Source organism: Oncorhynchus clarkii, chromosome 24 (genome assembly GCF_045791955.1).
Source record: "Oncorhynchus clarkii lewisi isolate Uvic-CL-2024 chromosome 24, UVic_Ocla_1.0, whole genome shotgun sequence".
Taxonomy (NCBI): domain Eukaryota; kingdom Metazoa; phylum Chordata; class Actinopteri; order Salmoniformes; family Salmonidae; genus Oncorhynchus; species Oncorhynchus clarkii.
The window spans coordinates 43,911,900-43,936,749 of NC_092170.1; the positions used below are offsets into that span (position 1 = coordinate 43,911,900).

The following is a 24,850-nucleotide window of genomic DNA, read 5'->3' on the forward strand; positions in this document are numbered from 1 at the left end:
TTATACCACCGATATGTTTGATCCACACACACAGGGGGAGCCAGGCTACATGGTATCTCAACAAAGTACTGAGAGAGAGAGACAGGCTACATGGTATCTCAACAAATTACTGAGAGAGAGACAGGCTACATGGTATCTCAACACAGTACTGAGAGAGAGACAGGCTACATGGTATCCCAACCCGGTACTGAGAGAGCCAGGCTACATGGTATCCCAACCCAGTACTGAGAGACAGGCTACATGGTATCCCAACCCTGTACTGAGAGAGAGAGACAGGCTACATGGTATCCCAACCCAGTACTGAGAGAGAGACAGGCTACATGGTATCCCAACCCTGTACTGAGAGAGAGAGACAGACTACATTGTATCTCAACACAGTACTGAGAGAGACAGGCTACATGGTATCTCAACACAGTACTGAGAGAGAGACAGGCTACATGGTATCCCAACCCAGTACTGAGAGAGAGAGAGACAGGCTACATGGTATCCCAACCCTGTACTGAGAGAGAGAGACAGGCTACATGGTATCTCAACACAGTACTGAGAGAGGGAGAGAAACAGGCTACACGGTATCCCAACACACTACTGAGAGAGAGAGACAGGCTACATGGTATCCCAACACACTACTGAGAGAGAGACAGGCTACATGGTATCCCAACACAATACTGAGAGAGAGACAGGCTACATGGTATCCCAACACACTACTGAGAGAGAGACAGGCTACACGGTATCCCAACCCTGTACTGAGAGAGAGAGACAGGCTACATGGTATCCCAACACACTACTGAGAGAGAGACAGGCTACATGGTATCCCAACACACTACTGAGAGAGAGACAGGCTACATGGTATCCCAACACACTACTGAGAGAGAGAGACAGGCTACATGGTATCCCAACCCAGTACTGAGAGAGAGACAGGCTACATGGTATCCCAACACACTACTGAGAGAGAGAGACAGGCTACATGGTATCCCAACACACTACTGAGAGAGAGAGACAGGCTACATGGTATCCCAACACACTACTGAGAGAGAGAGACAGGCTACATGGTATCCCAACCCAGTACTGAGAGAGAGACAGGCTACATGGTATCCCAACCCACTACTGAGAGAGAGAGACAGGCTACATGGTATCCCAACCCACTACTGAGAGAGAGACAGGCTACATGGTATCCCAACACACTACTGAGAGAGAGACAGACTACATGGTATCCCAACACACTACTGAGAGAGAGACAGGCTACATGGTATCCCAACCCACTACTGAGAGAGACAGGCTACACGGTATCCCAACACACTACTGAGAGAGAGAGACAGGCTACATGGTATCCCAACCCAGTACTGAGAGAGAGACAGGCTACATGGTAACCCAACCCACTACTGAGAGAGAGAGACAGGCTACATGGTAACCCAACCCACTACTGAGAGAGAGACAGGCTACATGGTATCCCAACACACTACTGAGAGAGAGACAGGCTACATGGTATCCCAACACACTACTGAGAGAGAGAGACAGGCTACATGGTATCCCAACACACTACTGAGAGAGAGAGACAGGCTACATGGTATCCCAACACACTACTGAGAGAGAGAGACAGGCTACATGGTATCCCAACACACTACTGAGAGAGAGACAGGCTACATGGTATCCCAACACACTACTGAGAGAGAGAGACAGGCTACATGGTATCCCAACACACTACTGAGAGAGAGAGACAGGCTACATGGTATCCCAACACACTACTGAGAGAGAGACAGGCTACATGGTATCCCAACACACTACTGAGAGAGAGAGACAGGCTACATGGTATCCCAACACACTACTGAGAGAGAGACAGGCTACATGGTATCCCAACCCACTACTGAGAGAGAGAGACAGGCTACATGGTATCCCAACACACTACTGAGAGAGAGACAGGCAACATGGTATCCCAACACACTACTGAGAGAGAGAGACAGGCTACATGGTATCCCAACACACTACTGAGAGAGAGACAGGCTACATGGTATCCCAACTCAAGGCCCCATTCTTACATCTTAATAAATGTGCCTTTTGATTTGATTAATCAATAACCTGATTTCGTAGTAACTCTGTATTTAAGTACTATTTTTTTTTTTTTTTTTTTGTGGGGGGGGGGAAATTAATTAATTAATTTATTTATTTCTGCCGATGTGCATTTTAATATGTATTTATTTGTTTTAAAGTAATTACTGAAATATGAGCTGTTTATTTATTTAATGAGGTATTTATTCTGATTGGTTCATTTATGTTTATGGAGACAGGTTTTTTATCTTCCGTGCTGTCTGACTTTGTGCCAATGTGCTGCTTTGAGGTGTTCCATATCGTGGGTTTGTAATCATCATTAAACACTCCTCTATATTTTAAACAAACGCTTCCTCCCTCTGTGACACCTGCATGTCATTCAGTCTGTTACCATGGAGTTGAGGGGACGTGACAGAGCTTCAACCAATAAAGAAGTCGAGATGAAACCAACAAAAATCACATGACCGGAAGAAGAAAGAGGCGTGACTCTTGATTTTATTATAAACCAGTATTCACTAAAAACCCTTCAGGTTGTTGATTTCTCCATAGCAGTTAATTGAAGGCCATTACTTTGTCCTGATCAGGTGATCTAGGCAGGAAACTTGAGTGTCTCTCAACGTGCATGTGCTGTCTTCTTGGTGTTTAAGGATCTCTGTTTCAACGTCCAGAGTGCACGTGCTGTCTCTTGGTGTTTAAGGATCTCTGTTTCAACGTCCAGAGTGCATGTGCTGTCTCTTGGTGTTTAAGGGTCTCTGTTTCAACGTCCAGAGTGCATGTGCTGTCTCTTGTGTTTGAGGATCTCTGTAGAAGTGAGCGTCAGGTCCTTGTCACAGACATCACAGTGGTAGACTCTGGCCAGACTGGAAACAGAGAAGGAAGAGGGGGCTGCCTTCACATCATCACCCTCTGAAACAGACAACAGCAGCTGTCAGTTAGTTTCATTCCTAGAGATCATATTACATATATACAGGGCATTCAGAAAGTATTCAGACCCCTTTATCCACATTGTGTTACGTTACAGCCTTATTCTAAAATGGATTAGGTTGTTTTTCCCCCTCATCAATCTACACACAATACCCCATAATGACATCACAATACCCCATAATGACATCACAATACCCCATAATGACATCACAATACCCCATAATGACATCACAATACCCCATAATGACATCACAATACCCCATAATGACATCACAATACCCCATAATGACAAAGCAAAAACTCTATTTTAGAAAGTTTTGCAAATTTATTACAAATAAAAAAACTGAGATTTACATATATATTCAGACTCTTTAATCAGTACTTTGTTGAAGTACCTTTGGCAGCGATTACAGCCTGGAGTCTTCTTGGGTTTGACGCTACAAACTTGGCACACCTGTATTTGGGGAGTTTATCCCATTCTTCTCTGCAGATCCTCTCAAGCTCTGTCAGGTTGGATGGGGAGTGTCGCTGCACAGCTATTTTCAGGTCTTTCCAGCGATGTTTGATTGGTTTCAAGTCCATTCTGAGACTTGTCCCCAAGCCACTCCTGCGTTGTCTTGGCTGTATGCTTAGGGTCGTTGTCCTGATGGAAGGTGAACCTTCGCCCCAGTCTGAGGTCCTGAGCGCTCTGGAGCAGGTTTTCATCAAGGATCTCTCTGTACTTTGCTCCGTTCATCTTTCCCTCGATCCTGACTAGTCTCACAGTCCCTACCACTGAAAAACATCCCCACAGTATGATGCTGCCACCACCATGCTTCACCATGGGGATGGTGCCATGTTTCCTCCAGACGTGACGCTTGGCATTCAAGCCAAAGAGTTCAATCTTGGTTTCATCAGACCAGAGAATCTGGTAAACTCCAAGCAGGCTGTCATGTGCCTTTTGCTGAGGAGTGGCTTCTGTCTGACCACTCTACCATAAAGGCCTGATTGGTGGAGTGCTGCAGAGATGGTTGTCCTTCTGGAAGGTTCTCCCATCTCCACAGAGGAACTCTGGAGCTCTGTCAGAGTGACCATCGGGTTCTTGGTCACCTCCCTGACCAAGGCCCTTCTCCCCAGATTGCTCAGTTTGGCCAGGCGGTCAGCTCTAGGAAGAGTCTTGGTGGTTCCAAACTTCTTCCATTTCAGAATGATGGAGGCCACTGTGTTCTTGGAGACCTTCAATGCTGCAGACATTTTTTGGTACCCTTCCCCAGATCTGTACCTCGTCTCAATCCTGTCTCGGAGCTCTATGGACAATTCCTTCAACCTCAAGGCTTGGTTTTTGCTCTGACATGCACTGTCAACTGTGGGACCTTATCTAGACAGGTGAGTGCCTTTCCAAATCATGTTTAATCAATTGAATTTACCACAGGTGGACTCCAATCAAGATGTAGAAACATCAAGGAAGTCTCATAGCAAACGGTCTGAATACTTAATTAAATACATTTTCAAAAAATTCTAAAACTGTTTACGCTTTGTCATTATGGGTGATTGTGATGTCATTATGGGTGATTGTGATGTCATTATGGGTGATTGTGTGTAGATTGATGAGGGAAAACAATGATTGAATCCATTTTAGAATAAGGCTGTAACGTAACAACATGTGGGAAAAGGGAAGGGGTCTGAATCCTTTCTGAATGCACTGTATTCTGCATCCCAAATAGTACCCTTTCCTCTATATAGTACACTACAATTAACCCTCTGCCATAGGGCTCTGGTCTAAAGTAGTGCACTATATAGGGAATAGGGTTCTATAGGGCCCTGGTCTAAAGTAGTGCACTATATAGGGAATAGGGTTCCATAGGGCTCTGGTCTAAAGTAGTGCACTATATAGGGAATAGGGTTCTATAGGGCTCTGGTGTAAAGTAGTGCACTATATAGGGAATAGGGTTCTAGTCTAAAGTAGTGCACTATATAGGGAATAGGGCTCTGGTCTAAAGTAGTGCACTATATAGGGAATAGGGCTCTGGTCTAAAGTAGTGCACTATATAGGGAATAGGGTTCTGGTCTAAAGTAGTGCACTATATAGGGAATAGGGCTCTGGTCTAAAGTAGTGCACTATATAGGGAATAGGGTCCTATAGGGCTCTGGTATAAAGTAGTGCACTATATAGGGAATAGGGTTCCATAGGGCTCTGGTCAAAAGCAGTGCACTATATAGGGAATAGGGTTCCATAGGGCTCTGGTTTAAAGTAGTGCACTATATAGGGAATAGGGTTCTCACCTTTGTCCTGGTTGTCCTGCTGTTCCCCAGGCGGCCTGCAGGTGGCCTCGTGGCTCATCCTCTCCAGCGGTGTGACAGGACTGTACAGGTCACAGTGGGGACAGGACCAGAACGTACGCAGACACTCACTGTAGAGGTCCTTAGAGTCCTGGGGAACAGACACATTACAGTACAGACACTCACTGCAGAGGTCCTTAGAGTCCTGGGGAACAGACACATTACAGTACAGACACTCACTGTAGAGGTCCTTAGAGTCCTGGGGAACAGACACATTACAGTACAGACACTCACTGCAGAGGTCCTTAGAGTCCTGGGGAACAGACACATTACAGTACAGACACTCACTGTAGAGGTCCTTAGAGTCCTGGGGAACAGACACATTACAGTACAGACACTCACTGTAGAGGTCCTTAGAGTCCTGGGGAACAGACACATTACAGTACAGACACTCACTGTAGAGGTCCTTAGAGTCCTGGGGAACAGACACATTACAGTACAGACACTCACTGTAGAGGTCCTTAGAGTCCTGGGGAACAGACACATTACAGTACAGACACTCACTGTAGAGGTCCTTAGAGTCCTGGGGAACAGACACATTACAGTACAGACACGTTGCAGTACAGACACATAATACAGACACATAATACAGACACATAATACAGACACATAATACAGACACATAATACAGACACAATACAGACACATTATAATACAGACACATAATACAGACACATAATACAGACACATATAATACAGACACATAATACAGACACATAATACAGACACATAATACAGACACATAATACAGACACATAATACAGACACATAATACAGACACAATACAGACACATTATAATACAGACACATAATACAGACACATAATACAGACACATTATAATACAGACACATAATACAGACACATAATACAGACACATAATACAGACACATAATACAGACACATAATACAGACACATAATACAGACACATAATACAGACACATAATACAGACACATTATAATACAGACACATTATAATACAGACACATTATAATACAGACACATAATACAGACACATTATAATACAGACACATAATACAGACACATAATACAGACACATAATACAGACACATAATACAGACACATAATACAGACACATTATAATACAGACACATAATACAGACACATAATACAGACACATAATACAGACACATAATACAGACACATTATAATACAGACACATTATAATACAGACACATTACAGACACATGAAGGCTGTGTGTGCCTTTTTAATAAATCTACGTAGTTCTGTCCTTGAGCTGTTCTTGTCTATTGATGTTCTGTATTATGTTTCATGTTTTGTGATAAACCCCAAGAAGAGTAGCTGCTGCCTTGGCAGGAACTAATGGGGATCCATAATAAACCCCAGGAAGAGTAGCTGCTGCCTTGGCAGGAACTAATGGGGATCCATAATAAACCCCAGGAAGAGTAGCTGCTGCCTTGACAGGAACTAATGGGGATCCATAATAAACCCCAGGAAGAGTAGCTGCTGCCTTGGCAGGATCTAATGGGGATCCATAATAAACCCCAGGAAGAGTAGCTGCTGCCTTGGCAGGATCTAATGGGGATCCATAATAAACCCCAGGAAGAGTAGCTGCTGCCTTGGCAGGAACTAATGGGGATCCATAATAAACCCCAAGAAGAGTAGCTGCTGCCTTGACAGGAACTAATGGGGATCCATAATAAACCCCAGGAAGAGTAGCTGCTGCCTTGGCAGGAACTAATGAGGATCCATATTAAACCCCAGGAAGAGTAGCTGCTGCCTTGGCAGGAACTAATGAGGATCCATATTAAACCCCAGGAAGAGTAGCTGCTGCCTTGGCAGGATCTAATGGGGATCCATAATAAACCCCAGGAAGAGTAGCTGCTGTCTTGGCAGGAACTAATGGGGATCCATAATAAACCCCAGGAAGAGTAGCTGCTGACCTGGCAGGAACTAATGGGGATCCATAATAAACTCCAGGAAGAGTAGCTGCTGCCTTGGCAGGAACTAATGGGGATCCATAATAAACCCCAGGAAGAGTAGCTGCTGCCTTGTCAGGAACTAATGGGGATCCATAATAAACCCCAGGAAGAGTAGCTGCTGCCTTGTCAGGAACTACCAGGTTGACCCCAGGTTGACCCATGGTGGACCCCAGGTTGACCCACTGTTGACCCAGTAAATAGTTGGGAGCATAAATAGTGTTGACTAGCTGTCTTTTCCTAAAGTTTACTCTCCGATATTCAGAACTGTTCTGACATGTTTTGGTCTGCGTCAGCTCGTGTTGTTGACTCATCTGATTGGTTAAATTAAAGCTAGAACTGGTCTATGGTTGCTTGTGGAGTGTGGAGTCAGTAATCCAGCTGTAGTTGGTAATATGATAACCTCTACTCACAGTGAGGCAGTTGTAGGTGAAGTATTTGGTGACTTGGAGGCCTCCCTTGATGGTGTCAGGTTGCGCCTCCACCCCAGGGAAAAGGGGGTTTGGGGCATGGGGCTCAGAGAACTCGGACTGGGCCTGGGGACCTACGTAGAGGTTCTGTACCTGCAGGCCTGTCAAACGACGTAGACTGTAGCTCACCTGGAGAGGACGGACAGACAGGCGGAGAGGACAGACAGACAGGCAGACAGACACCTCAGTTGGGGGTGTTCTCATGATGTTATCTAGACAATAAACGAGGGGCGTGATGATTAGACATGAGAGCTTTTCCTGGTCAGATCACATGGTAGGAAAAACAAAGCCCTAGTTTCTATGTTATAACTAGAACCCACAGTTAAAATAACCTCTTGAAGCTAGGGGGCACTATTTTTATTTTTGGAAAAATAACCTTCCCAAAGTAAACCGCCTATTTCTCAGGACCAGATGCTAGAATATGCATATAATTGACAGCATAGGATAGAAAAATATTATCTGTGAGTATAACAGAACTGATATTGCAGGCGAAATCCTGAGAAAAATCCAATCAGGAAGTGACTCTTATTTTGAAAACCCTGTCTTTCTATGCATCCCTATTGCCCATTGAAAGGGATATCAACCAGATTCCTTTTTCTGTGGCTTCCCTAATGTGTTTACAGCCTTTAGACGTAGTTTCAGGCCTTTATTTTGAAGAATGAGCTTAAACTTCCACATTGCGTAAGTGGTCAGTTGTTGGCTCTCAGTGTGATTTTTGCACTAAACAGAGAGGTAGCCATTTTTCCTCCCGGTCCTAGTGAAAAGCCAACTGTCCCGGTTGACATATTATCGAATAGATATTTGAAAAACACCTTGAGGATTGATTATAAAAAACGTTTGCCATGTTTCTGTCGATATTATGGATATAATTTGGAATTTTTGCTATTTCCGGTGGATTCCTAGGCATAACGCACCAAACTAACGGAGGTATTTGGATAAAAAAAAATATCTTTATGGAACAAAAGGAACATTTGCTGTCTAACTGGGAGTCTCGTGAGTGAAAACATCCGAAGCTCATCAAAGGTAAACAATTAATTTGATTGCTTTTCTGATTTTCATGACCAAGTTACCTGCCGCTAGGTGTACATAATGTTTTGTTAATATATCGATTAACTTACACAAACGCTTGTATTGTTTTCGCCGTAAAGCATAATTTCAAAATCTGAGACGACAGGGTGATTAACAAAAGGCCAAGCTGTGTTTCTCTATATTTCACTTGTGATTTCATGAATATTTTCTAGTAAGATTATTTGACCGTTGCGCTATGCTATTTAGCGTAGTTTATGACAATTATCCCGGATCCGGGATGGGTAGTTCCAAGATCCCTGTTAAAATAGAAATATACCATATTATAAAGTAGTCTCAACGTTAAAGGTTAGGTGTTCCTGTACCTCAGTGTATAGCAGGAAGCGGACCAGTCCTTCACTGAGTTTCTCCAGGTCTTTACGGGAGAGCCCAGGTACCCCCAGCCCCTCTCCCCTCCCAGCCTTGGCCCTGCTCCCCGCTCCGGCCCCCAGAGTGCCCTGTCCCAGCTGGGCTAGCAGGAGGCGCTCCCAGTCGGCCCTGAGAGTGAGGGAGGTGGACAGAACCTTCAGAGCCCCCTCTCCTGTCAGTCCTACCTCCAACCAGCCATCCACCACCAGCCTGGTACAGTCAGCGTTACTGTCCAAGGAGTTAGCTACCAGCAACAGGGCCTGGAAGGGGACACGAACAAACAGTCAGGAGAGAAACACTGCAGACAGGAACCATAAAAGCTGTGTTCCGAAACCAGCTCTGACACTGATAACATTTCAGTCTGAGGTGGATCTTTGACAGGCATCGAGCTGAGACTCTGACACGGTACTGACCCGGCAGGGCTGGGACTCTGACACGGTACTGACCCTGTACTGACTTTTTAGGGCTGGGACTCTGACCCGGTACTGACCTGTTAGGGCTGGGACTCTGACCCGGTACTGACCTGTAAGGCTGGGACTCTGACCCGGTACTGACCCGGTACTGACCTGTAAGGCTGGGACTCTGACCCGGTACTGACCTGTAAGGCTGGGACTCTGACCCGGTACTGACCTGTTAGGGCTGGGACTCTGACCCGGTACTGACCCGGTACTGACCTGTAAGGCTGGGACTCTGACCCGGTACTGACCTGTAAGGCTGGGACTCTGACCCGGTACTGACCTGTAAGGCTGGGACTCTGACCCGGTACTGACCTGTTAGGGCTGGGACTCTGACCCGGTACTGACCCGGTACTGACCTGTAAGGCTGGGACTCTGACCCGGTACTGACCTGTAAGGCTGGGACTCTGACCCGGTACTGACCCGGTACTGACCTGTAAGGCTGGGACTCTGACACAGTTGGATACATAAGGCTTGTTGGTCTCAAGTAGAGTAACGAAGGCTAGGAGCTGGTGTTTGCTGCTCTCCCCTTTGTCAGGCCCTTCTCTGTTCCCCTCCTCAGGGACGTGCAGCACCTCTGGGTCGCTGGCAAACACACTGGTGGGGTGGATCACTACCCCTTGCTTGTTACGGGTGTGGAACACCTATAGGAGACAGGGACATTATCACCGTACACACACGCTCACACACACTCCTGTTCACACACGCTCACACCTACACACACACACACACACACACTCCTGTTCACACACGCTCACACCTACACACACACTCCTGTTCACACACGCTCACACCTACACACACACACACACACACACACTCCTGTTCACACACGCTCACACCTACACACACACACACACTCCTGTTCACTCACACCTACACACACTCCTGTTGACACACGCTCACACCTACACACACACACACACACACACACACACACACACTCCTGTTCACACACGCTCACACCTACACACACACTCCTGTTCACACACGCTCACACCTACACACACTCCTGTTCACACACGCTCACACCTACACACACACACACACACTCCTGTTCACACACGCTCACACCTACACACACACTCCTGTTCACACACGCTCACACCTACACACACACTCCTGTTCACACACGCTCACACCTACACACACACTCCTGTTCACACACGCTCACACCTACACACACTTCTGTTCACACACGCTCACACCTACACACACACACACACACACACACTCACACTCCTGTTCACACACGCTCACACCTACACACACACTCCTGTTCACACACGCTCACACCTACACACACACTCCTGTTCACACACGCTCACACCTACACACACACTCCTATTCACACACGCGCACACCTACACACACACTCCTGTTCACACACACTCACACTCCTGTTCACACACACTCACACTCCTGTTCACACACACCTGTTCTGAGTCCTTGCGGTTGGCATTGTGTTCGTCTGGCAACGCCAGCTGGGGGTAAAGGCCTCGACAAAGCAGCAGCTTCAGGAGGGCTTGTTGCCTTGACGACAGGTCCTGGCTGGCCGACGCCGCTTCCTGGAGCTCTGACACGTTGTGGCGAAGCTTGAACTTCACTTCCTGTAAGGGGAGGGTTCAAGACAGATATGTTTTAAAATCTAAAAAAGGGGGTATAAGAATTTGTAAGGATTACAATTCATATGAATCTACAGACAATATAATTTAAGCCTTTTTATCTTATTAATTACGGTCACGTGACAGTTGTAACCGACTGGTCTGTTGCCATGGCTCCCGCCCACAGTGACATCATCCTCACCTGTATGTCCAGGTTGTGTCCACCGGTCTGCGCCTTGTCCTTCCCGTCCCGTCCCGTGGCGCCCTGCTCTGTGTCCGACCCCGAATCCCCCTCCCCATCCTGTCCCTCCTCCAGTCTCAGGACCTTCCTCCTGCCGCCCTCTGCCAGGTCATGTTCTCTCTTCAGCTGATGTAGCTTCCTCCTCTCGGTCAACCTCTCCCTGCGCTGTCCTCGCTCTCCACCAGAGGGAGCCCTCTCCTCCAGCACCTCCAACAGACCATGACTACGCAACAGCTCCTGTTGCCACACCAGGCGGGGAACGCGTTAGGGATAAATGCCGGTGTTGTGAACATTACACCATGGAGAAGATAGGGGGGGTTACACCATAGGGAAGATGAGGGGGGGGGGGGGGTTACACCATAGAGAAGATGGGGGGGGTTACACCATAGAGAAGATGGGGGGGTTACACCATAGAGAAGATGGGGGGGGGGGGTTATACCATAGAGAAGATGGGGGGGGGTTACACCATAGAGAAGATAGGGGGGGTTACACCATAGAGAAGATGGGGAGGGTTTACACCATAGAGAAGTTGGGGGGGGTTTACACCATAGAGAAGATGGGGGGGGGGTTACACCATAGAGAAGATGGGGGGAGGGTTACACCATAGAGAAGATGGGGGGGTTTACACCATAGAGAAGATGGGGGAGGGTTTACACCATAGAGAAGATGGGGGGGTTTACACCATAGAGAAGATGGGGAGGGTTTACACCATAGAGAAGATGGGGGGGGGTTTACACCATAGAGAAGATGGGGAGGGTTTACACCATAGAGAAGTTGGGGGGGGTTTACACCATAGAGAAGATGGGGGGGGTTACACCATAGAGAAGATGGGGGGGTTTACACCATAGAGAAGATGGGGAGGGTTTACACCATAGAGAAGTTGGGGGGGGTTTACACCATAGAGAAGATGGGGGGGGGTTACACCATAGAGAAGATGGGGGGGGTTACACCATAGAGAAGATGGGGGGGGGTTTACACCATAGAGAAGATGGGGGAGGGGTTTACACCATAGAGAAGATGGGGGGGTTTACACCATAGAGAAGATGGGGGAGGGGTTTACACCATAGAGAAAATGGGGGAGGGTTTACACCATAGAGAAGGTGGGAGGGGGGGTTTACACCATAGAGAAGATGGGGGAGGGTTTACACCATAGAGAAGATGGGGGAGGGTTTACACCATAGAGAAGATGGGGGGGGGGGGTTACACCATAGAGAAGATGGGGGGGGGTTACACCATAGAGAAGATGGGGGGGGTTACACCATAGAGAAGATGGGGGGGGTTTACACCATAGAGAAGATGGGGGGGGTTTACACCATAGAGAAGATGGGGAAGGGTTTACACCATAGAGAAGATGGGGGGGGGGGGTTTACACCATAGAGAAGATGGGGGGGTTACACCATAGAGAAGATGGGGGGGGTTACACCATAGAGAAGATGGGGTGGGGGGGGGGGGGGGTTACACCATAGAGAAGACAGAAACAGGAACAGATTTATTACATACTGATGTCAGGCGTGGCTGTCCTACCTTGAACTGTCTTCGTAGGTTGACCATCTCATAAAGCCTCTGTTCCTCCAGCCCTCTCCTCCTGCACCACTTCCTGCTGGCACCTCCTCTCTCCCCCTTCACCTGGAGGAGAAGGTATGATGACTGGAGTGTCTACACTAATATGCTACACATTATGTCAATCACTCTAAATGGAATATTTAGTGATCTTAAATTCTCCATTACAAGACGTAAGTAAGGGTAAGTGGCTTCGCACAGAGGGTGACTAAAGATGTTTTCTGTGCCCTGATTGGCTGACCTGCACCCAGGCGTTGAAGGTGTTGAGCAGGGTGAAGGGGTCTCCCTGGTTGGAGTGCAGGGGCTGGCGTGCTGTGGCAAAGTCGGGGTTGTGTTGGGCCGAGCGGAGAAATGGGGACTGAACACTGAGGGCAGCAGCCACCGTCAGGACCGGCTCCACCAAGTTAAACACTGACCCCAGCACCAGCATCTTACCTAGACACACAGAGGTCAGGGGTTATGGGTCAGGACCGGCTCCACCAAGTTAAACACTGACCCCAGCACCAGCATCTTACCTAGACACACAGAGGTCAGGGGTTAAGGGTCAGGACCAGCTCCACCAAGTTTTCCACCATAATTTGCAAATAAATTCATTAAAAATCCTACAATGTGATTTTCTGGATGTTTTCCCTTCATTTTGTCTGTCATAGTTGAAGTGTACCTATGATGAAAATTACAGGCCTCTCTCATCTTTTTAAGTGGGAGAACTTGCACAATTGGTGGCTGACTAAATACTTTTTTGCCCCACTGTAAGTATTTAAATAAATGTATTTGAACACAGATTTAGGGGTTAGGTCTCGTGGTTAATAAATAGAATATAACTAGGGCCTGGAGGTTTGTCTGCCCAGGTCGTGTGATCAGGAAATCCTCAGGGCCCTTTTCAGGGGGCACAGTACAGGATGGCAGAAGTCACAACAGTGATACTTCTTTATTTCAGAGGGACGTACCTATGACCACGTCAACAGGAAGTTGTGCCAGCAGGCTTCCGATAGAGGTGAGATCTCCTCTAGCGTCTAGAGCCCCCTGTTCCCTGAGGTAGGTTACTGCAGTCTGGATACTGGCCGCGGGAGGAGGGTCGATGAACAAAAAGGATCGTGGGTCTCCCAGACTCATACTCTTCATCTGTAAGGACAGGAAACAATCTTTTGGCATGCAGAAGTAACTATAGGGAACAGAAAACCAGAACAGCGAAGAGGGATTTCAGTCGTTCAGTACCTGTAGTACGAATGAGTACCACCCTGTGTATCTCTGGGACAGGGTAAGATGTGAAAGGTTAGGGGTCAGGATACCTGTAGTACGAGTGAGTTGAGGGCCACCCTGTGTATCTCTGGGACGGGGTAAGGTGTGAAAGGTTAGGGGTCAGGATACCTGTAGTACTAGTGAGTCGAGGGCCACCCTGTGTATCTCTGGGACGGGGTAAGGTGTGAAAGGTTAGGGGTCAGGATACCTGTAGTACTAGTGAGTCGAGGGCCACCCTGTGTATCTCTGGGACGGGGTAAGGTGTGAAAGGTTAGGGGTCAGGATACCTGTAGTACTAGTGAGTCGAGGGCCACCCTGTGTATCTCTGGGACAGGGTAAGGTGTGAAAGGTTAGGGGTCAGGATACCTGTAGTACTAGTGAGTCGAGGGCCACCCTGTGTATCTCTGGGACGGGGTAAGGTGTGAAAGGTTAGGGGTCAGGATACCTGTAGTACTAGTGAGTTGAGGGCCACCCTGTGTATCTCTGGGACAGGGTAAGGTGTGAAAGGTTAGGGGTCAGGATACCTGTAGTACTAGTGACTCGAGGGCCACCCTGTGTATCTCTGGGACAGGGTAAGGTGTGAAAGGTTAGGGGTCAGGATACCTGTAGTACGAGTGAGTCGAGGGCCACCCTGTGTATCTCTGGGACAGGGTAAGGTGTGAAAGGTTAGGGGTCAGGATACCTGTAGTACGAGTGAGTCGAGGGCCACCCTGTGTATCTCTGGGACGGGGTAAGGTGTGAAAGGTTAGGGGTCAGGATACCTGTAGTACGAGTGAGTTGAGGGCCACCCTGTGTATCTCTGGGACAGGGTAAGGTGTGAAAGGTTAGGGGTCAGGATACCTGTAGTACTAGTGAGTCGAGGGCCACCCTGTGTATCTCTGGGACAGGGTAAGGTGTGAAAGGTTAGGGGTCAGGATACCTGTAGTACTAGTGACTCGAGGGCCACCCTGTGTATCTCTGGGACAGGGTAAGGTGTGAAAGGTTAGGGGTCAGGATACCTGTAGTACGAGTGAGTCGAGGGCCACCCTGTGTATCTCTGGGACAGGGTAAGGTGTGAAAGGTTAGGGGTCAGGATACCTGTAGTACGAGTGAGTCGAGGGCCACCCTGTGTATCTCTGGGATGGGGTAAGGTGTGAAAGGTTAGGGGTCAGGATACCTGTAGTACTAGTGAGTTGAGGGCCACCCTGTGTATCTCTGGGACAGGGTAAGGTGTGAAAGGTTAGGGGTCAGGATACCTGTAGTACGAGTGAGTCGAGGGCCACCCTGTGTATCTCTGGGACGGGGTAAGGTGTGAAAGGTTAGGGGTCAGGATACCTGTAGTACTAGTGAGTCGAGGGCCACCCTGTGTATCTCTGGGACAGGGTAAGGTGTGAAAGGTTAGGGGTCAGGATACCTGTAGTACTAGTGAGTCGAGGGCCACCCTGTGTATCTCTGGGACGGGGTAAGGTGTGAAAGGTTAGTGGTCAGGATACCTGTAGTACTAGTGAGTCGAGGGCCACCCTGTGTATCTCTGGGACAGGGTAAGGTGTGAAAGGTTAGGGGTCAGGATACCTGTAGTACTAGTGACTCGAGGGCCACCCTGTGTATCTCTGGGACAGGGTAAGGTGTGAAAGGTTAGGGGTCAGGATACCTGTAGTACGAGTGAGTCGAGGGCCACCCTGTGTATCTCTGGGACAGGGTAAGGTGCGAAGGCCTCGTAGTCGGACTCAGAATAGAGCCGATAACACACCCCAGGTCCTGTCCTCCCGGCCCGGCCTTTCCTCTGCTCAGAACTGGCTCGACTGATCCAGAACTCCTGCAGACGTTGCATCTTAGCCTTCGGGTCAAAACTCATCTCCTTCACCTTGCCTTGAGGACACATTCAGAGGTAATAGATTGTGTTCTATTTCTGAAATTAGCACACAGCAACACGCTTGAGATCTTTAAAGAAGCTTTTGTCTGTCCCCCCCCCCCCCCCCCCAGACGGACACAACAATGACATTACCCAGGCTCCTCTCTGTCCCACTGAGCAGCGGTTATTTTGTTATTGAACCTTTATTTAAACTAGTCCGTTAAGAATAACTTATTCACAACGACGGTCCTAACCCCCGGCGCCGCCCTATTGGACTCCCTATCATGGGCCGTATGTAATACAGCCTGGATTCAAACCAGGCACTGTAGTGACGCCTCTTGCACTCTTGCAGTGTCTTAGACCGCTGCCGCACACTCGGGAGTTCCGGGTCGTGCTTCGGGTTGTCTTACCCGAGTCGACGACGAAGCGCACCCCGTCGATGGTGACGGATGTCTCTGCTACGTTGGTAGAGATGATACATTTCCTCACTCCCGGAGGAGAGATGTCAAACACCTACAGACACAACATATAACACACAGTTCCATGTTTTAGCCCCAATGCCATGGGAACATGATAAACGTCTTGTTGTAAGCCACCCAGCTTGGACTTTTATAATCATCAGACCTAATTAATACTTTAAAGCTGCACAGGTGAGATACACAGTTCAATATACACGCTCCTAGACCTGTCCCTAGACCTGCCCTTAAACCTGCTCCTAGACACGCTCCTAGACCTGCCCTTAAACCTGCTCCATAGATCTGCTCCTAGACCTGCCCTTAAACCTGTTCCTAGACCTGCTCCTAGACCTGCCCTTAAACCTGTTCCTAGACCTGCTCCTAGACCTGCCCTTAAACCTGCTCCATAGATCTGCTCCTAGACCTGCTCCTAGACACGCTCCTAGACCTGCCCTTAAACCTGCTCCATAGATCTGCTCCTAGACCTGCCCTTAAACCTGTTCCTAGACCTGCTCCTAGACCTGCCCTTAAACCTGCTCCATAGATCTGCTCCTAGACCTGCCCTTAGACACGCTCCTAGACCTGCTCCTAGATCTGCTCCTAGACCTGCTCCTAGACCTGCTCCTAGACCTGCCCCTAGACCTGCTCCTAGACCTGCTCCTAGATCTGCTCCTAGACCTGCTCCTAGACCTGCTCCTAGACCTGCTCCTAGACACGCTCCTAGACACGCTCCTAGACCTGCTCCTAGACCTGCTCCTAGACCTGCCCTTAAACCTGCTCCTAGACCTGCTCCTAGACCTGCTCCTAGACCTGCTCCTAGACCTGCTCCTAGACCTGCCCTTAGACACGCTCCTAGACCTGCTCCTAGACCTGCTCCTAGACCTGCTCCTAGACCTGCTCCTAGACCTGCTCCTAGACACGCTCCTAGACCTGCTCCTAGACCTGCCCTTAAACCTGCTCCTAGACCTGCTCCTAGACCTGCTCCTAGACCTGCCCATAGACCTGCTCCTAGACACGCCCCTAGATCTGTTCCTAGACCTGCTCCTAGACCTGCTCCTAGACCTGCTCCTAGACCTGCTCCTAGACCTGCCCATAGACCTGCTCCTAGACACGCTCCTAGATCTGCCCCTAGACACGCTCCTAGACACGCCCCTAGATCTGTCCCTAGACCTGCTCCTAGACACGCCCCTAGATCTGTCCCTAGACCTGCTCCTAGACACGCCCCTAGATCTGTCCCTAGACCTGCTCCTAGACACGCTCCTAGATCTGCCCCTAGACCTGCCCCTAGACCTGCTCCTAGACCTGCCCTTAAACCTGCTCCATAGATCTGCCCCTAGACCTGCTCCTAGACCTGCCCTTAAACCTACCCCTAGACCTGCTCCATAGATCTGCCCCTAGACCTGCTCCTAGACCTGCTCCTAGACCTGCCCCTAGACCTGACCCTAGACCTACCCCTAGACCTGCTCCATAGATCTGCCCCTAGACCTGCTCCTAGACCTGCTCCTAGACCTGCCCCTAGACCTACCCCTAGACCTGCTCCATAGATCTGCTCCTAGACCTGCTCCATAGATCTGCCCCTAGACCTGCTCCTAGACCTGCCCCTAGACCTGCCCCTAGACCTACCCCTAGACCTGCTCCATAGATCTGCCCCTAGACCTGCTCCTAGACCTGCTCCTAGACCTGCCCCTAGACCTACCCCTAGACCTGCTCCATAGATCTGCCCCTAGACCTGCTCCATAGATCTGCCCCTAGACCTGCTCCATAGATCTGCCCCTAGACCTGCTCCATAGATCTGCCCCTAGACCTGCTCCATAGATCTGCCCCTAGACCTGCTCCATAGATCTGCCCCTAGACCTGCTCCATAGATCTGCCCCTAGACCTGCTCCATAGATCTGCCCCTAGACCTGCTCCATAGATCTGCCCCTAGACCTGCTCCATAGATCTGCCCCTAGACCTGCTCCATAGATCTGCCCCTAGACCTGCTCCATAGATCTGCCCCTAGACCTGCTCCATAGATCTGCCCCTAGACCTGCTCCATAGATATGCCCCTAGACCTGCTCCATAGATCTGCCCCTAGACCTGCTCCATAGATCTGCCCCTAGACCTGCTCCTAGACCTGCTCCATAGATCTGCCCCTAGACCTGCTCCTAGACCTGCTCCATAGATCTGCTCCTAGACCTGCCCCTAAACCTGCTCCATAGATCTGCCCCTAAACCTAATCCATAGACCTGCTCCATAGATCTTCCCCTAGACCTGCTCCTAGACCTGCCCCATAGACCTGCCCCATAGACCTGCTCCATAGACCTGCCCCTAGACCAGCTCCATAGACCTGCCCTTAGACCTGCTCCTAGACCTGCTCCTAGACCAGCTCCATAGACCTGCCCCATAGATCTGCCCCATAGAGCTGCCCCTAGACCTGCTCCATAGATCTGCCCCTAGACCTGCCCATAGACCTGCCCCTACACCTGCTCCTAGACCTGCCCATAGACCTGCTCCTACACCTGCTCATAGACCTGCCCATAGACCTGCTCCTAGACCTGCCCCTAGACCTGCTCCTAGGCCTGCCCCTAGAACTGCTCCTAGACCTGCTCCTAGACCTGCTCCTAGACCTGCCCCTAGACCTGCCCATAGACCTGCCAATAGACTGTCTCAGATTCATACATCATCCTGCTGTACCTCATCCTGCTGTACTGCTACTGTACCTCATCCTACTGTACTGTACCTCATCCTACTGTACTGTACCTCATCCTACTGTACTGTACCTCATCCTGCTGTACTGCTACTGTACCTCATCCTACTGTACTGTACCTCATCCTACTGTACTGTACCTCATCCTACTGTACTGTACCTCATCCTACTGTACTGTACCTCATCCTACTGCTACTGTACCTCATCCTGCTGTACTGTACCTCATCCTGCTGTACTGTACCTCATCCTGCTGTACTGCTACTGTACCTCATCCTACTGTGCCTCATCCTGCTGTACCTCATCCTGCTGTACTGTACCTCATCCTGCTGTACTGTACCTCATCCTACTGTGCCTCATCCTACTGTACCTCATCCTGCTGTACTGTACCTCATCCTGCTGTACTGCTACTGTACCTCATCCTACTGTACTGTACCTCATCCTGCTGTACTGTACCTCATCCTGCTGTACTGCTACTGTACCGCATCCTGCTGTACTGTACCTCATCCTGCTGTACTGCTACTGTACCTCATCCTGCTGTACTGCTACTGTACCTCATCCTGCTGTACTGTACCTCATCCTGCTGTACTGTACCTCATCCTGCTGTACTGTACCTCATCCTGCTGTACTGCTACTGTACCTCATCCTACTGTACCTCATCCTACTGTACTGCTACTGTACCTCATCCTACTGTACTGTACCTCATCCTACTGTACTGTACCTCATCCTACTGTACTGTACCTCATCCTACTGTACTGTACCTCATCCTACTGTACTGTACCTCATCCTACTGTGCCTCATCCTACTGTACCTCATCCTGCTGTACTGTACCTCATCCTGCTGTACTGCTACTGTACCTCATCCTACTGTACTGTACCTCATCCTGCTGTACTGCTACTGTACCTCATCCTACTGTGCCTCATCCTACTGTACCTCATCCTGCTGTACTGTACCTCATCCTGCTGTACTGTACCTCATCCTACTGTGCCTCATCCTACTGTACCTCATCCTGCTGTACTGTACCTCATCCTGCTGTACTGCTACTGTACCTCATCCTACTGTACTGTACCTCATCCTGCTGTACTGTACCTCATCCTGCTGTACTGCTACTGTACCTCATCCGGCTGTACTGTACCTCATCCTGCTGTACTGCTACTGTACCTCATCCTGCTGTACTGTACCTCATCCTGCTGTACTGTACCTCATCCTACTGTGCCTCATCCTACTGTACCTCATCCTGCTGTACTGTACCTCATCCTGCTGTACTGTACCTCATCCTGCTGTACTGCTACTGTACCTCATCCTACTGTACTGTACCTCATCCTGCTGTACTGTACCTCATCCTGCTGTACTGCTACTGTACCGCATCCTGCTGTACTGTACCTCATCCTGCTGTACTGCTACTGTACCTCATCCTGCTGTACTGCTACTGTACCTCATCCTGCTGTACTGTACCTCATCCTGCTGTACTGTACCTCATCCTGCTGTACTGTACCTCATCCTACTGTACTGCTACTGTACCTCATCCTACTGTACCTCATCCTACTGTACTGCTACTGTACCTCATCCTACTGTACTGTACCTCATCCTACTGTACTGTACCTCATCCTACTGTACTGTACCTCATCCTACTGTACCTCATCCTGCTGTACTGTACCTCATCCTACTGTACTGTACTTCCTACTGTACTGTACCTCATCCTACTGTACTGTACTTCCTCCTACTGTACTGTACCTCATCCTACTGTACTGTACCTCAACCTGCTGTACTGTACCTCATCCTGCTGTACTGTACCTCATCCTGATGTACTGTACCTCAACCTGCTGTACTGTACCTCATCCTGCTGTACTGTACCTCATCCTGCTGTACTGCTACTGTACCCCATCCTGCTGTACTGTACCTCATCCTGCTGTACTGTACCTCATCCTGCTGTACATCATCCTACTGTACTGCTACTGTACCTCATCCTGCTGTACTGCTACTGTACCTCATCCTGCTGTACTGTACCTCATCCTACTGTACTGTACCTCATCCTACTGTACTGTGCCTCATCCTACTGTACCTCATCCTGCTGTACTGTACCTCATCCTGCTGTACTGCTACTGTACCTCATCCTACTGTACTGTACCTCATCCTGCTGTACTGCTACTGTACCTCATCCTACTGTGCCTCATCCTACTGTACCTCATCCTGCTGTACTGTACCTCATCCTGCTGTACTGTACCTCATCCTACTGTGCCTCATCCTACTGTACCTCATCCTGCTGTACTGTACCTCATCCTGCTGTACTGCTACTGTACCTCATCCTACTGTACTGTACCTCATCCTGCTGTACTGTACCTCATCCTGCTGTACTGCTACTGTACCTCATCCGGCTGTACTGTACCTCATCCTGCTGTACTGCTACTGTACCTCATCCTGCTGTACTGTACCTCATCCTGCTGTACTGTACCTCATCCTACTGTACTGTACCTCATCCTACTGTGCCTCATCCTACTGTACCTCATCCTGCTGTACTGTACCTCATCCTGCTGTACTGCTACTGTACCTCATCCTGCTGTACAGGTCTAGACCTGCCCCTAGACCTGCCCCTAGACCTGCTCCTAGACCTGCCCCTAGACCTGCTCCTAGACCTGCTCCTAGACCTGCCCCTAGACCTGCCCCTAGACCTGCTCCTAGACCTGCCCCTAGACCTGCTCCATAGATCTGCTCCTAGACCTGCTCCATAGATCTGCCCCTAGACCTGCCCCTAGACCTGCTCCATAGATCTGCCCCTAGACCTGCCCCTAGACCTGCCCCTAGACCTGCTCCTAGACCTGCTCCATAGACCTGCCCCTAGACCAGCTCCATAGACCTGCCCTTAGACCTGCTCCTAGACCAGCTCCATAGACCTGCCCCATAGATCTGCCCCATAGATCTGCCCCATAGATCTGCCCCTAGACCTGCTCCATAGATCTGCCCCTAGACCTGCCCATAGACCTGCCCCTACACCTGCTCCTAGACCTGCCCATAGACCTGCTCCTACACCTGCTCGTAGACCTGCTCCTAGACCTGCCCATAGACCTGCTCCTAGACCTGCTCCTAGACCTGCCCCTAGACCTGCCCCTAGACCTGCTCCTAGACCTGCCCATAGACCTGCCAATAGACTGTCTCAGATTCATACATCATCCTGCTGTACCTCATCCTGCTGTACTGCTACTGTACCTCATCCTACTGTACTGTACCTCATCCTACTGTACTGTACCTCATTCTACTGTACTGTACCTCATCCTGCTGTACTGCTACTGTACCTCATCCTACTGTACTGTACCTCATCCTACTGTACTGTACCTCATCCTACTGCTACTGTACCTCATCCTACTGTACTGTACCTCATCCTACTGCTACTGTACCTCATCCTGCTGTACTGTACCTCATCCTGCTGTACTGTACCTCATCCTGCTGTACTGTACCTCATCCTACTGTACTGCTACTGTACCTCATTCTACTGTGCCTCATCCTACTGTACCTCATCCTGCTGTACTGTACCTCATCCTGCTGTACTGTACCTCATCCTGCTGTACTGCTACTGTACCTCATCCTGCTGTACTGTACCTCATCCTGCTGTACTGTACCTCATCCTACTGTACTGCTACTGTACCTCATCCTACTGTACCTCATCCTACTGTACTGCTACTGTACCTCATCCTACTGTACTGTACCTCATCCTACTGTACCTCATCCTGCTGTACTGTACCTCATCCTACTGTACTGTACCTCATCCTACTGTACTGCTACTGTACCTCATCCTGCTGTACTGTACCTCATCCTGCTGTACTGTACCTCATCCTGCTGTACTGTACCTCATCCTGCTGTACTGCTACTGTACCTCATCCTTCTGTACTGTACCTCATCCTGCTGTACTGCTACTGTACCTCATCCTACTGTACCTCATCCTACTGTACTGTACCTCATCCTGCTGTACCCCATCCTGCTGTACCTCATCCTGCTGTACCTCATCCTGCTGTACATCATCTTGCTGTACTTCATCCTGCTGTACTTCATCCTGCTGTACTTCATCCTGCTGTACTGCTACTGTACCTCATCCTGCTGTACTGTACCTCATCCTACTGTACTGTACCTCATCCTACTGTACTGTACCTCATCCTACTGTACTGTACCTCATCCTGCTCTACTGCTACTGTACCTCATCCTGCTGTACTGTACCTCATCCTACTGTACTGTACCTCATCCTACTGTACTGTACCTCATCCTACTGTACCGTACCTCATCCTAATGTACCTCATCATACTGTACTGTACCTCATCCTACTGTACTGTACCTCATCCTACTGTACTGCTACCGTACCTCATCCTGCTGTACTGCTACCGTACCTCATCCTGCTGTACTATACCTCATCCTGCTGTACCTTATCCTACTGTACTGCTACTGTACCTCATCCTGCTGTACTGTACCTCATCCTGCTGTACTGTACCTCATCCTGCTGTACTGTACCTCATCCTACTGTACTGTACCTCATCCTACTGTACTGTACCTCATCCTGCTGTACTGTACCTCATCCTGCTGTACTGTACCTTATCCTGCTGTACCAGGGACAGGGTGCTGTGGAGGGGCAGAACGATCCAGCGCTTGGTGTGTGTGGCGTAGGCCTGGCATGCCTCTAAGATGGTAGATATCTCTGCCACGCCGCTGAGGAACAGAAGCAGGTCGCCCCTCTCCTCGGGCGGGTAGCGTTGGTCGATGCCCTGCAGCACACGGAGGTATGGGCGGGGGTCCAGCTTCTCCGAGCGGGACGGCTGCTCCTCTTGTGGGATGGGCTGGTAGATCACCTACCAGACAGACAGACAGACAGACAGACAGACAGAGTCTTCATCCTGAATAACACCATCATCCTTCAGGTCAATAGTCGTGCACTATATAAGGAATAGGGTGGGACTCAGACATAGAAGAAAAGTGAGTTCCTGGAAGTCACAGGGAGAGACAGGAAGAGGCATTATCTAGAAATGAACTAACAGCAGTCACTGAACGGCCCAATCATTACTATATATTAAATAACAGCAGTCACTGAACGGCCCAATCATTAATTTCAACAGCCTGACCCTGCCACTTTGTTTGACAGAATGAAAAACAGGACATTTTAGGCCTAACCACAGATGGAGCTATACAAGGATGCAGGCTTTGCTTGACTGTCACTAAAGCTATGGCATTGTAACCACAGATAGGATCTCCAGTTTGCTAGACTTAGAGTTGATGTCGGAAGTTTACATAAACCTAATACATTTAAACTCAAGTTTTTCACAATTCCTGACATTTAATCTAAGTAAAAATGCCCCGTCTTAGGTCAGTTAGGATCACCATTTTATTTTAAGAATGTGAAATGTCAGAATAATAGTAGAGAGAATGATTTATTTCAGCTTTTATTTCTTTCATCACATTCCCAGTGGGTCAGAAGTTTACATACACTCAATTAGTATTTGGTAGCATTGCCTTTAAATTGTTTAACTTGGGTCAAGTGTTTCTGGTAGCCTTCCACAAGCTTCCCACAATAAGTTGGGTGAATTTTGGCCCATTCCTCCTGACAGAGCTGGTGTAACTGAGTCAGGTTGGTAGGCTTCCTTGCTCCCACACG

At 49.0% G+C, this 24,850-nt stretch overlaps 1 protein-coding gene across 3 annotated transcripts in view; it reads right to left on the reverse strand.

The window, feature by feature from the left end:
* Positions 1-2,520: 2,520 nt before the first annotated feature.
* LOC139382729 (DEAH (Asp-Glu-Ala-His) box polypeptide 34) overlaps positions 2,521-24,850 on the reverse strand; it is a 29,999-nt gene continuing 7,669 nt past the window's right edge. The window contains exons 4-16 of one of the 3 annotated variants that reach the window (XM_071126835.1): positions 23,796-24,050; positions 16,492-16,594; positions 15,881-16,098; positions 13,959-14,133; positions 13,253-13,446; positions 12,976-13,077; positions 11,413-11,688; positions 11,043-11,216; positions 10,041-10,250; positions 9,109-9,411; positions 7,661-7,846; positions 5,230-5,377; positions 2,521-2,949 (exon numbers count right to left, since the gene is read on the reverse strand). In XM_071126835.1, coding sequence (XP_070982936.1) covers positions 2,801-2,949; positions 5,230-5,377; positions 7,661-7,846; positions 9,109-9,411; positions 10,041-10,250; positions 11,043-11,216; positions 11,413-11,688; positions 12,976-13,077; positions 13,253-13,446; positions 13,959-14,133; positions 15,881-16,098; positions 16,492-16,594; positions 23,796-24,050 — 2,493 coding nt within the window. In that variant the 3' untranslated portion in view covers positions 2,521-2,800. Of the gene's footprint in view, positions 2,950-5,229; positions 5,378-7,660; positions 7,847-9,108; positions 10,251-11,042; positions 11,217-11,412; positions 11,689-12,975; positions 13,078-13,252; positions 13,447-13,958; positions 14,134-15,880; positions 16,099-16,491; positions 16,595-23,795; positions 24,051-24,850 lie in introns of those variants that run through there. The other 2 variants (XM_071126834.1, XM_071126837.1) reach the window with 2 other exon arrangements.